The sequence below is a fragment of the Oryza sativa genome, chromosome 8 (genome assembly GCF_034140825.1).
Source record: "Oryza sativa Japonica Group chromosome 8, ASM3414082v1".
In the NCBI taxonomy this organism is placed as follows: Eukaryota; Viridiplantae; Streptophyta; class Magnoliopsida; order Poales; family Poaceae; genus Oryza; species Oryza sativa.
In genome coordinates this window covers 7,802,720-7,814,751 of record NC_089042.1, presented here as the reverse complement: position 1 = coordinate 7,814,751, position 12,032 = coordinate 7,802,720, and the positions used below count along the sequence as shown (strand labels likewise).

At 43.0% G+C, this 12,032-nt stretch overlaps 2 protein-coding genes across 2 annotated transcripts; both read left to right on the top strand.

Moving 5' to 3' along the window:
* Positions 1–623: 623 nt before the first annotated feature.
* On the top strand, positions 624–2,141 carry LOC4344981 (BTB/POZ and MATH domain-containing protein 1). Its single transcript, XM_015793089.3, has 2 exons — positions 624–705; positions 784–2,141. The coding sequence occupies exon 2, from the start codon at positions 880–882 to the stop codon at positions 1,945–1,947; it is 1,068 nt and encodes a 355-aa protein (XP_015648575.1). The 5' UTR covers positions 624–705; positions 784–879; the 3' UTR covers positions 1,948–2,141.
* Positions 2,142–4,642: 2,501 nt separating this feature from the next.
* Positions 4,643–6,174, top strand: LOC4344980 (BTB/POZ and MATH domain-containing protein 1). Its single transcript, XM_015793194.3, has one exon. It carries the CDS (start codon positions 4,800–4,802, stop codon positions 5,958–5,960), a length of 1,161 nt encoding a protein of 386 aa, XP_015648680.1. The 5' UTR covers positions 4,643–4,799; the 3' UTR covers positions 5,961–6,174.
* Positions 6,175–12,032: the final 5,858 nt, after the last annotated feature.

The window sequence follows — 12,032 nt, the reverse complement described above, 5'->3', positions numbered from 1 at the left end:
TTGGGTTTTCTCACAAAGTCAGACCAATATAATAATATAATCTATTTCAAGAAGACGAATGAAAAATCTCAATTATTTTTTATCAATTTTATAAAATCCCACCTATTAGGATCAAATTGTATAAAATCACAGTGATTGACATGACATATTAATAAATTATGTTTCTAATGTTTCGTAAAACCACGTTGTTAATAAATCTGATATACTCATATATCAAAGTTTTTAAAAAAAACTTCAGTTACATGGATATATCATTTGTATGATTAATAAAAAACAATAAATTGGAGATATAATTATAGAAAAAAATATGATAGATCATATCAAAATGATCAATAGTGGTTTTGTGAAACTTTATAACTATATAATAATTAGGGTTATTTTTTATATACCAAAATCCCTATAGTTTTGTGCAACTTACACCATATAATACCTAGGGTTAGGTTAAATTTACTCTCTCTTTTTTTGGAAAAAAAAATCAGTTATAGCGCCAGCCGGCAATTCCACTCCTGATCGGAGCAGAGCTAACCGAAAAATCCCAACAAAAAAAAAATCCGCAAAAAACTCCGTTCCGTTCCGTCTAAAATTCACCGCGGATATTACCACCTTCCGTTTGGGCTCGGCCCAATCTGCTATTGGGCTCCCTCGTCCTCGTCTTCCCCTCCATCCGCCACCGCCGCCGCCGCCGCCGCCGGCGATCTTCTCAAGGTTCGATCCCCTCCACCCTCTCCCCTCCCCTCCGCCGCTCCGGCTTGCCGTACTAACCCGCCCTTCCTTCCTTCGCAGTGCCGCCGCCGGTGGTTCGATTCTTTCTTTCTTTCTTTCTTTCTTTTTTCCCCAATCCGTTCGTCCGCCCTCCACCTCCGACGCGGCGGCGGCGGCATGAAGCGGCACCAGATGGAGTCGGTGCCGAGGACGGTCTCGACGGTGGTGCCCAACACGGCGGAGGCCACCCACGTGTTCGACATCGTGGGGTACAGCCAGATGAAGGGGAGGGGCCGCGAGGAGCACGTCACGTCGGGGACCTTCGTCGTCGGCGGCCTCCACTGGGCCATCCTCCTCTTCCCGGACACCCACGTCATCCTCCTCGACGACGAGGAAGACAACGTCACCGCCTTCCTCGAGCTCCAGAGCCAGGGGGGAAGCAAGGTGCGGGCGTGCTGCGACGTCAGGCTGGTCGACCAGACCACCGGCCTCGCCTCCTCTGCTGCGCCGGCGCAGCCGGATGCCAAGACATTCAAGGTGTTCAATGCCGATGAATCCAACAGGGTCAGCTGTCTCAAGATGAAGAGGACCGAATTCGAGGCGCCGCCGTATCTCGTCGACGATCGGATTACCCTGGAGTGTGTGGTCACTGTCAAGAAGGAGCCGAGGGTGTCGAGAGCTAGACCAGTCCCGAGGATCAAGGTGCCGCCGAGCAACATGATGCAGCAACTCGGCGATCTGCTGGAGTCCAAGGAGGGGGCAGATGTGGTGTTCGATGTCGCGGGGGAGACCTTCCCGGCGCACAAGCTTGTGCTGGCGATGCGGTCTCCTGTCTTCAAAGCGGAGCTATGCGGGCCGATGAGGGAGAGCGGGACAGAGCCTATCAGCATTGTGGATATGCAACCGGTTGTGTTCAAGGCCCTGCTCCAGTTCATCTATACTGATTGGTTGCCGTCAATTCGTGATCTTGAGGGAGACGATAACAGCGAGATGATCCGGCACTTGCTTGTCGCCGCGGACAGATATGCTGTGGACAGGCTGAAGCTGTTGTGTCAAAGCATCCTTTGCAAGAATCTTCGTGTTGGTAACGTTGCAACTACACTGGCTCTGGCTGATCAACATCATTGTGGCATGCTTAAGGATGCTTGCATTGAATTTATGTCATGTCCAAACATGTTGGATGATGTAGTGGCATCCCAAGGGTTTGTGGATCTTGAAAACACAGCTCCTTCTCTCGTCGCTTAGGCAAAGGAAAAAATGGGCAGGTTCAAGAAAATGTCGAGGATGACAAAGAGCAATGCACCGGAAGATGAACCTAACAGTAATTCGTTTAGTTTATAAGTAATATGGATATCTGTCTACTTTTACTGGATCAGGTCCTTGTGGTTACTTTACTCTCTATATAAATAGAAATAACTTAAACACTGGTATTGCTTGCACCTATTGTGTTTAGAATTAACTTTTGGGTAAATTCACATACCTAACTTGCACATTAGACTAGGTTTTGCAAATCAGTACCGAGCTTGTTTTCCAGTTGCAAAATTTGTAACAAAACTTGCTCCAAGCGATAAACTTTTTTCAAGATCCAAACCAAAGTGGAACAAAGGTAGAAAAAATCAATTCATTGTGAAATTTGCTATTATTTTTCCAGGAATACTATTTGACTGGAGTAAATTTTCTAGGATGTCTGTATGTTATGCCTAAGACCACCCTTGCAGTAGGATACCGTCTGCTTTGGGTTCTTTATTATATTATCTCCTTCGAGGGTTTTTTAGGATCATTCAGGCTATATTTAGTCTATTTTGGCTTTTACTTCCTTTTCTCAGGGAAGTGGTTAAAGACCTCAGAAGCAGATTTCTGCTGCTCATTATATGTCCTTGTTTTCTAAGAGCCATGCATATTGAGAAATGAAGGTGAAAATTGGAGGACTGAGTAAGTGAGTATTTCTATTTGATCAGCTAGTGCAGCCCCAACAGTAGATTTTTTTTATATATATGCCAATTTTATGATTCCAGCCTAAGAAGCTATTGTGAAACATTGAACGTGCTGTGTTTGTGGCAACTTTTTTCTTCTCCAAATTTTGTTTTATTAATCTGAGTATTCTACTACTGTATTTGAGTTAATCTATTAAATGCATCAAAGTGAAACTGGGGCAAGTTGATGCTGCCTTTATTCGTTCAGCACAAATCAGCTATTATCACCTTTGGTCCTTTGGTAAGAATTCTTTCAATGTTTCTCCTGGAACTGTGCTTAATTTTGGGGTGATGCAAGTCTGTAACACCATTGCCCTTGGCAAGGATGAAGATACCAACATGTCTGAGCATTTTTTTTTTACTTAATACCCATTTTGGACAAGATACCAAACTCTTGTTAGTTCTGAACCAAATTCTTATATTGATTTTCTATAGCAAATTACCTATTTAAACCAATTAAATCAAGGTTTTACTTAATCCAAAGATGCTCTAACAACTCTACTTCTAGTACTCCCTCTGCTAATGTAATCATGTTTACCTTATGTCACAGCCTACTTTCAGGTGATCTTCACTTCTTCAGCATATCATGAACAACATAATAACCTGAAAAAGATTGAAACGGCATCATTAATGATAGGAAGAAATAAAATTAGTCATATCTGACGAAACATATAGTATCAATTCCCGTGTAAGAACAATATGTGCACAGTAGATTACCATGTAGCACTAAATAAGAAGATTAGGGAAAATTACGACAGGAAAATCCTAAGCAAAACAGAAGACTATTCCAATAAAAAGGAAAAACAGAATCTGGCATATACTGTTCATTTATTTGTATTTTCTCAAAAATATCCGGGATACAATTTTTTTTGGCAGAAGTATGCGTCACAACTATTGCGCAAAAATTACATGGACATGAAGGTGGTGTTTGAATCCAGGGACTTAACTTTAGTCTCTGTTTTTAGACACTAATTTAATTTAGAGTATTAAATATAGACTACTTATAAAACTAATTACATAAATGAAAGCTAATTTGCGAGACAATTTTTTTAAGCCTAATTAATCTATAATTAGAGAATATTTACTGTAGCATCACATAGGCTAATCATGGATTAATTAGGCTCAATAGATTCGTCTCGCGAATTAGTCCAAAATTATGGATGGGTTTTATTAATAGTCTGTGTTTAATATTTATAATTAATATCCAAACATCCGATATGATAGGGATTTAAAAGTTTAGTCCCATCTAAACACAGGTCGAAGTCTCGCATAAGGAAACAGCGATACAGAACAGTGTCGCATAAAGAAAAAGCGATAGAATGTCTTGTCCAACGGTGCCGCTTAATTAGTGATTAATTATCCTAATTAAATTAATTAATAATAATTAGTTATTAATTAGTTGCTAATCAATGTGATTAAACATTAACCATTGCCCCTGTTGGTGAGTTGGGCAGCCATGCCGTGCGGTCTCGCAAATGGGCTGTGCGAGACCGTACGCTCCCACCCAAGCTGCGCGTCGTCACTAAAGTTTACAAACCGTGCGGTTATCACGTGCGATAATTTTCTTAATTTTTGAAACTATGATATATCTCACGGTAATCATACGGTTTTCACGATAATTATGTGGTAACCGCCAAACCATGGGGTGACGGTATCCACTCAAAAACGGTTTAGAGAACCCTAGTCATCAGTCGTCACCCCATCATTCTCACGCAATGGGTCAGCAATACCATATTGCTTTCGTCAGCGACGAAGGTATAGTTGTGCTAAAAATTTTCATCCCGAATATTTCTGAGAAAAAAAATAAACAATATATTTTTAAATTTAATTCGCCTTTATAACCGTAAGGCCTTTTTCCTTTTCTGAATGGGGTTAAGTTCATGGGCCGCCTAATTGGGTCGGCATTAGGCCATCCAAACTAGGCCCAAAAAAGGGCAAAAGGCATCGTGTTGGTCCGTCTCCGAGTTGTTTCCCTATTTGGGCCTTCTCTCGTCTCCGTCGCCGCCGCCTTCTCCAAATCCCCTTCGCATTCGATCCCCTCCCCTCGCCGCCGTCTCCTCCACCTCCGCCGCTCGCCGCCCGATCCCCTCCCATCCCCTCCGCCCCGCCGCCCCGCACCTAGATATGCCGTCGTCGTCGTCGGCGGCGGCGGCGGCGTGCGGGCCCCCGGAGTTCACGCCGGGGTGGAAGACGGTGTCGACGTGCGCCCCGGACGTCGTCGGCGAGGGCGTCCACGTGTTCGACATCTTCGGGTACAGCGACCACAAGGGGATGGGCGCCCACGAGCCCATCAGGTCGGGGGCCTTCTCCGTCGCCGGCCTCGACTGGGTCGCCTGCCTCTACGCCGACGGCTACGGCGTCGCCGGCATCGACGACGTCTCCGCCTACCTCAGGCTCCTCGGCGACGCGCCCACCCCGCGCGTGTGGGTCTCCTGCGAGGTCAAGCTCGTCGACCAGCGCACCGGGGTGGCCTCCACGCCGCAGCCCTTCCTCAGGTACGCCCTGGCGTTCGGCGACAAGTGCAAGGCCCTCCACTGTATGATGATCCCCAGGGGCCAGATCGAGGTGGAGCCCTACCTCGTGGATGATCGCCTCACCATGGAGTTCCATGTCGTCGTCAGGAGAGACCCCCGGGTGTCGAGGACCGCCCGGTTCCCGCGCATCTTGGTGCCGCCGCCCGACATCAAGCGGCAGTTTGCCAACCTGCTGCAGAGCAAGGAGGGCGCAGATGTCACCTTCGATGTCGCGGGGGAGCCGTTCTCCGTGCACAAGCTCGTGCTCGCGATGCGGTCGCCAGTGTTCAAGGCGGAGCTCTGCGGGCTGCTGAGGGAGCCGGGAACACAGCCTATTACCATCGTTGATATGCAGCCCGCCGTCTTCAGGGCCCTGCTGCAATTCATCTATACCGATCAGTTCCCCGTGACGCGCGGTTTCGAGAGACGCGACAATTGTGAAATGATCCGGCACCTGCTCGTTGCTGCGGACAGATACGCCGTGGATAGGCTAAAGCTGCTATGCCAAGGTATCCTTTGCAAGAATCTTAATGTTCACAATGTCGCGACTACGCTGGCACTGGCTGATCAGCATCAATGCGACAAGCTGAAGGATGCTTGCATCGAATTTATGTCATGTTCAAAGAAGATGAAGGGTGTAGTGGCGAGCAAAGGGTATGAGGATCTCCAAAGAATGGCACCTTCTGTCTTGGCGGATGCCGTGGCGCAGATGTCGAAGCTCAACAAAATGTCAAGGGGTAGTGTTCCACAAGATGAGTCTAAGAGCTGTTAGCTTAATTTATAAGGGATATGGGTATTCTTTCTTCTCTTCCTAAATCAGGTACCGTAGTCAGTTTACTCTTTACATTTTGGGAGCACCTTTGTGGTGCTTATCTGTTTATATGATAGATAGGTTTATTTTATCTCTTTGCAAGCTTTGTTTCCATTAACTGACATATAACCTGTTGTCCTTCCGCAAAATTTATTTTGTGCGCCCTTGATCAAAATTTGGATACTGAAGATAATCCTACATTAACATAACTCTGATGGCCTGCTCCGTTGCAATGGAACAGCATCAACATAACAAAATCGCGGTGTTGAGGGAGCATAGTGGCATCAATAGCAATAACATTGACTTAGTTTAGTATTGTCGGTGACTATTGTGGTTCCTTGAAAATTAACTTGCCAGGAATTGTATTTGGCAAGAGTTTGTATGTTTTGACTACAACCTCATATTTATTTTTCCTAATCCATGTTTTAGAAACCTAAATGAACTTCCAGTAGGACCAGGGGCGGATCCAGGAACAAAAAATTGGAGGGGACTCAATTACACAGTTTCTTCAATCTCCAGCCATTTAGGGACCTTTAATTTATCATTTATGGTGAAAAAATTGAAGGAGGTGCTCCGGGGGTATCCATGGGTCTTATGGGTGTATGGGGGACTCGAGTCCCCCTGCACCCACGTTGGATCCGCCCCTGAGTAGGACTGAGTGCTTCTCTTTGATCAACCAGAGCAGCATGTTTTTATTTTTCTCATGTCCCTGAATCAGGGGCCCTGACCATAGCCAATTTGCGATTTGAGCCAATTTGTCATGGAACCAAAAAGAGGGCATCAAGATGCAATAGTATATCAGCGTGACGTTGTGCTCAGTTTGTACTGATAATAGTAGGAAGCACTATATTTCTGGAGGCAGGACGTTGTGCTCAGTTTGTACTGATAATTATAGTACTATGTCAAATTAATTTTTTATAACAAAATAGTATATCAAGATGCAATAGTATATCAAGATGCAATAGTAGGAAGCACTATATTTCTGGAGGCAGGACGTTGTGCTCAGTTTGTACTGATAATTATAGTACTATGTCAAATTAATTTTTTTTTGTTGTAATATATGATTAGAATGGAGGAAGTGTTTGTCAGGTGGTTCTGTGATTGACAGTATACCTCTCTGCTTCTGTCCCTATTTTCAGAATGATTGTTCTGGGCCTTCTCTTAACAGAAGGTTAAAGGCAACCCAGATTATTTATCCCCTATTCTGAAATTTATTCTAAATTACTGGTATGCAGCGCTTTTCATGGTCATGTATTGTGCTTCACTTTGTTATAAACAGTTTGTCCAAAATTCAGGATGCTGTCGCATTGTTACTGAAGTGCAAGCAATATTTATGTATGTCTAAATTTGTAGCTAGGAGTTGGATTATTTTGGGATGGAGGGAGTATTCCATAGATAGTTGTTTGCTTGTCTTTTACTTCCTCTATTTTACAATGTAAGTCATTCTACCATTTCTCACATTCATTTTGATGTTAATGAATCTAGATAGATATATATATCTAGATTTATTAATATCAATATGAATGTGGGAAATACTATAAAGAATTACATTGTGAAACGGAGGGAGTATGAGATTTGATAGGCCGAAGTACGAAGGTAGACTGCATTTTTATCTAGAATCCGACACATATATATGGTAGTCCTCGATAGTTAGAAGGCTGAAGAATTCGAATTCCTATTCGTAGACCTCGATAGTTAGAAGGCTGAAGAATTCCTAGTGGTAGTCCTAACTAAGCTGAAGAATTTTCTGAAGCAAATGCGTCGATAAAATCAACCATGTAGATTGGAGGCGCCTCCAAATCGGGTGCCAGATCCTCTAAAAAAAAATCGGTGCCCGATCCTCTCAAAAAAAAATTGATCGGTCAAATATTGTAGTTGACCATCAATGAATCAAACATTAAATTATACATAGTGAAAAAAAAATCAGCCACTTACATTTTTTTTGAAACACTTGTAAAGACACGTTGAAACAAATTACTGTCACGTATGAAACATTGCATTGAGTATTAATGGACTGAAACATATATTTTTTTCCACTAGAACATAATTATGTAATACCTTATTGTGAAGATTTAATTACAACGAACAACGTTAGATTTAATTATAACGAATACAATAATGTTATTGGAACATAGATTAGAGAGGAGAGACAATAGGGGCAAAAAGAAAGTCGGTCAAATGTTGCAGTTGACACCTAGTGAAACATTAGGTTATACATAGTGAAACGATAAAATCAGTCACTGCAACATTTAATTGTTTTTTTTATAAAATCAGTCACTGCAACATTTAATTGTTTTTTTTTGAAACACAGTGAAGACACGTTGAAACATGTTCCTATCACGTATGAAACATTGAGTATTAACAGAATGAAATATATGTTTTTTTTTTCATCAGAACATAAACATGCGATATCTTGTTGTGAAGATTTAATTATAACGAATACAATGGTTTTATCGGATGGTAGATTAGATAAGTACTTTAAGACAAAAATCATTTTGAATGTTGCTAAATCCATGCATGCATGCATGGATAGATAGGAGAGAGAGAGTTGGGGCAAGTAGTTAAATAAATTTTGTGAAATACACTCAATGTACATTTTAAAACATGTCCCTATCACATAGGGAACATTAAGTTCTAACGGTCTGAAAAATATATTTTTCTTTTATCAAGATATAATCATGTGATATCTTATTGTAAAAATTTAATTGTAACAAATTCAATGGTACGATCAAATCGTAAATCGGATAAGTAGTTTAGGAGAAAAAAATATTAAAAGTGATGAGAGAAAAGAAAAATAAACTAGTTAGTCTTGCATGCATGCAGTATCATGGAGCCCCATTTTTTCTCTTCAAATCGGGCCTCTCGCTGTAGATTTCTTGAAAAATAAATCTTATTGCCAGTGCCAACTGCCAAGGATAAGGTATACCTTCTATAGATGGGGTCATGGAATACATTAATACTATATACTACAATATAATGTATTAGAGTTCTAGTCGCGGAAGATAAGATCCTTTAATTAAGTAAATATGTAGATAAAAAAGGTTAATTAAGGAAATATGGTAGATAAAGAAGTAAATTATCTTTTCGGAATAAGAAGGTATTAGAATCCTAGTTGGGAAAGATAAGGTATTCTATATCTCCTAGTTTTACTTGGAAAGGAAAATGATCTTCGGTATAAATACAAGACTCCTGAGGAGAAAGGACATGCCAAGCCAGATTCAAGCCAATATAGATCTAGACAAACCAAATGTGGGAGCCAAAGATGCCGACGTAAGGGATCTAGAGCTATCTCCAATCTCGCCGAATTCATATTCGAGGACAAAGACTGCACTAGCCGTTGGCTATTTGTGAGAGCTCCATGCCACCATGCTACTAGATTAGATTATCTAAAATATTGTACTTGTGTGATACTGATATATAAAGGCAAAACACCGGTTTCGGCCAACAGGAGTTGGGTTATTACATGTCATTTAAGGGGCCTGAATCTATATAAACATCTTTGTCTTCTATCTCTTTTACTACAATCTCGCGTATATCCTGGTTCCAACGATCCCCAAACTCTACAAATATTGTATGGGTATAGTCCGTCAAAAGTGGTGCGCTAGGTAGGGGGACTTGGTGCTTCAAGGTTTCGATGCGATGGGTTTCAATAGACGGATTCTTTCGATAACAAACTCCTCGATGACTTCGACTTTGGGAGATATGACCTGATCGAAATGCGTTCTCCTATAAAGCAGGACCCTTATTATCTCTATCTTTCTCAAGAGATCGTCATTGTGGGTTTTTCGATGAGGGACACTTCAACAACTTTGGCTCTGCTATATATGACCCAACTAGAGTATGTCACCGCCAACAACCAGATCTATCAAGATCAACCAAGTTTCAAGACGTCGCAACCGTGGAGAACAATAGTTCAATGTTGTCGACAACGAGGCCCCAGCTCGGATCAACTACTTCCATCCTAACATTGCATCCAAAATTTGATTGGATCAGACCGGCCCAAAGGCACGACCAGCCCATCGACAATAGCAGCAGCAGGCTGAGCACTATGGTCGACGACATCAGCGGCTGCCAAAGCGGTGGCCTCCGTGCCAATGCTAGTAGAGGCGTAGCTAACGGGGGATGGCCCCAAGAATACGGAGATCCGAGGCGGATTCATGGATCTCCTATCTCTCCACCCCTCTACCCTCTCGGTTCTCACTCTCACAAGTAGAGCGGTGGAGGAGGAGGTGAGGAGGATGAGGAGAGGAGAGAAAAGCCGAGCCGACAACCAAGTAGGTCGTGCCGTGCTGGGCATGGCCCAACGGCCAGGCTAGGCCAACATGAGCCCAACAACAGTCGGGCCGTGCCGTTCTTGGACTAGGTCAAATTCTAGTGCCATGTGCCGGGCCATCGGGCTGCGGGCCTTTTGGCAAACTATACCTGTAGCAAAATTTACCAAAAGAAAATGTAGCAGAATTTTCCAAGCCGGACAATAGCTTAAAAAAATATTGTAAATGATGATCAGTCGATTCAGTAAATATACGAACAATCGTTTCAGTAAAGTAATAATAATAGTAAATTGCATCGCCGGTATACAAACTTGTCAGGTGGGTATAATTTAGTGCACGAACTTGTGAAATGCTCGTTTTGGTGCATGAACTTGTCTTGTGCATGCGGAGGAAGGCGAAAAGGACACTACATTACTAATCTTATTGATTTAGGGCATATCTCTTAGAAGTTTGCTATTAGACATACACTTCTTCAATAAAGAATAGAATATGATATAGTGATAGTAGAAAAAGAATAAAAAGACAAGCAATGGTACAAAGGTTAGAAATATATGAAATTCATCATTTCCATGGTGAAGAATAAAATGGAGACCAAATTTATAAATATTGAATATCCTATAGATACTCACTACACGTATGCAAGTCACATTCTAATCAACATCACTTCATAAAATTAACATTGTCAAGTTATTTTGGTCCTCGTTCGCACCAACTAGGCAAGTTCGTGTACTGAAATGAACATTTTACAAGTTTATATACTAAGGCCCTGTTTGATTCAGCTTAGGATTATTATAATCTGGATTATTAGAAATAAGCTAAAACAAACGGATAGCTTATTATGATAGATTATTACAATCTATAAACCAGATTACTATAATCTCAACTCTAAAGGTGCTTTTTAGATTATTGGGTGGCTAACAACTAACAAGCCGCTTATAATCTAGGAAAACAAACAGCTCACAGCTTATTTTATGCCAACTTATCATAATTCAAATTATAGTAATCTAGTTCAATAATCTAGATTAATCTTAAGCTCGAACAAAAATGGCGAGAATGCTTCTCATTGGGTGTCCGGGCCGACGCAAAAAATCGGATGGTAGTAACCCTCTTCACCCGAGACAACAGAAGTCCTCACGTGCACGCAGGGAGTTAGTACACATCAGCACACGTCAAGTGCATGCGTCCATGCATATTCAAATATTCAAAATTTAAATACATGTTTCTCTACAATTATTTATCCACCTACGATTTAATTATACCATTAGATTCATTATAATTACATCTTTATATAAAGATCTTGCATGGTTATATCAGACAGCGGCGAGCGGCGGCGGACGGGCAGACAGCGCACAGGGGCGGCGGCACGCGGGGGTGGACGGGCGGTAGCATGCGGGCACGCGCGGTGCGAGGCGAGGCGGCGGCCCGTGGCTCATGGAGAGCAGCTCGTTCGCCGTCGGCATGAACGCCCGGCATGTCTCCGGTTACATGGCGTAGCTCGTGGAAGATGGTGACGACGATGAGGTCGTTGGCCATGACCACCAGGGTGGTCGGTGCAGACGGCGATGCTCGGAGTGGCACGCACGACAGCAGGCAGGCCTCTAGCTGCCGCCTCCGCCACCAGCCCGTCCCCCCTATCCCGAGCCTCGCCTCCAGCCTCCTCCGCCACCAGCCGCCGCCCCCATCCCGAGCGCCATCCCAACGGCGAAGAAGAAGACCGGACCGCGGCGTCGAACGCCTACCTGCCGCCGTCCGCGCCGCCGTG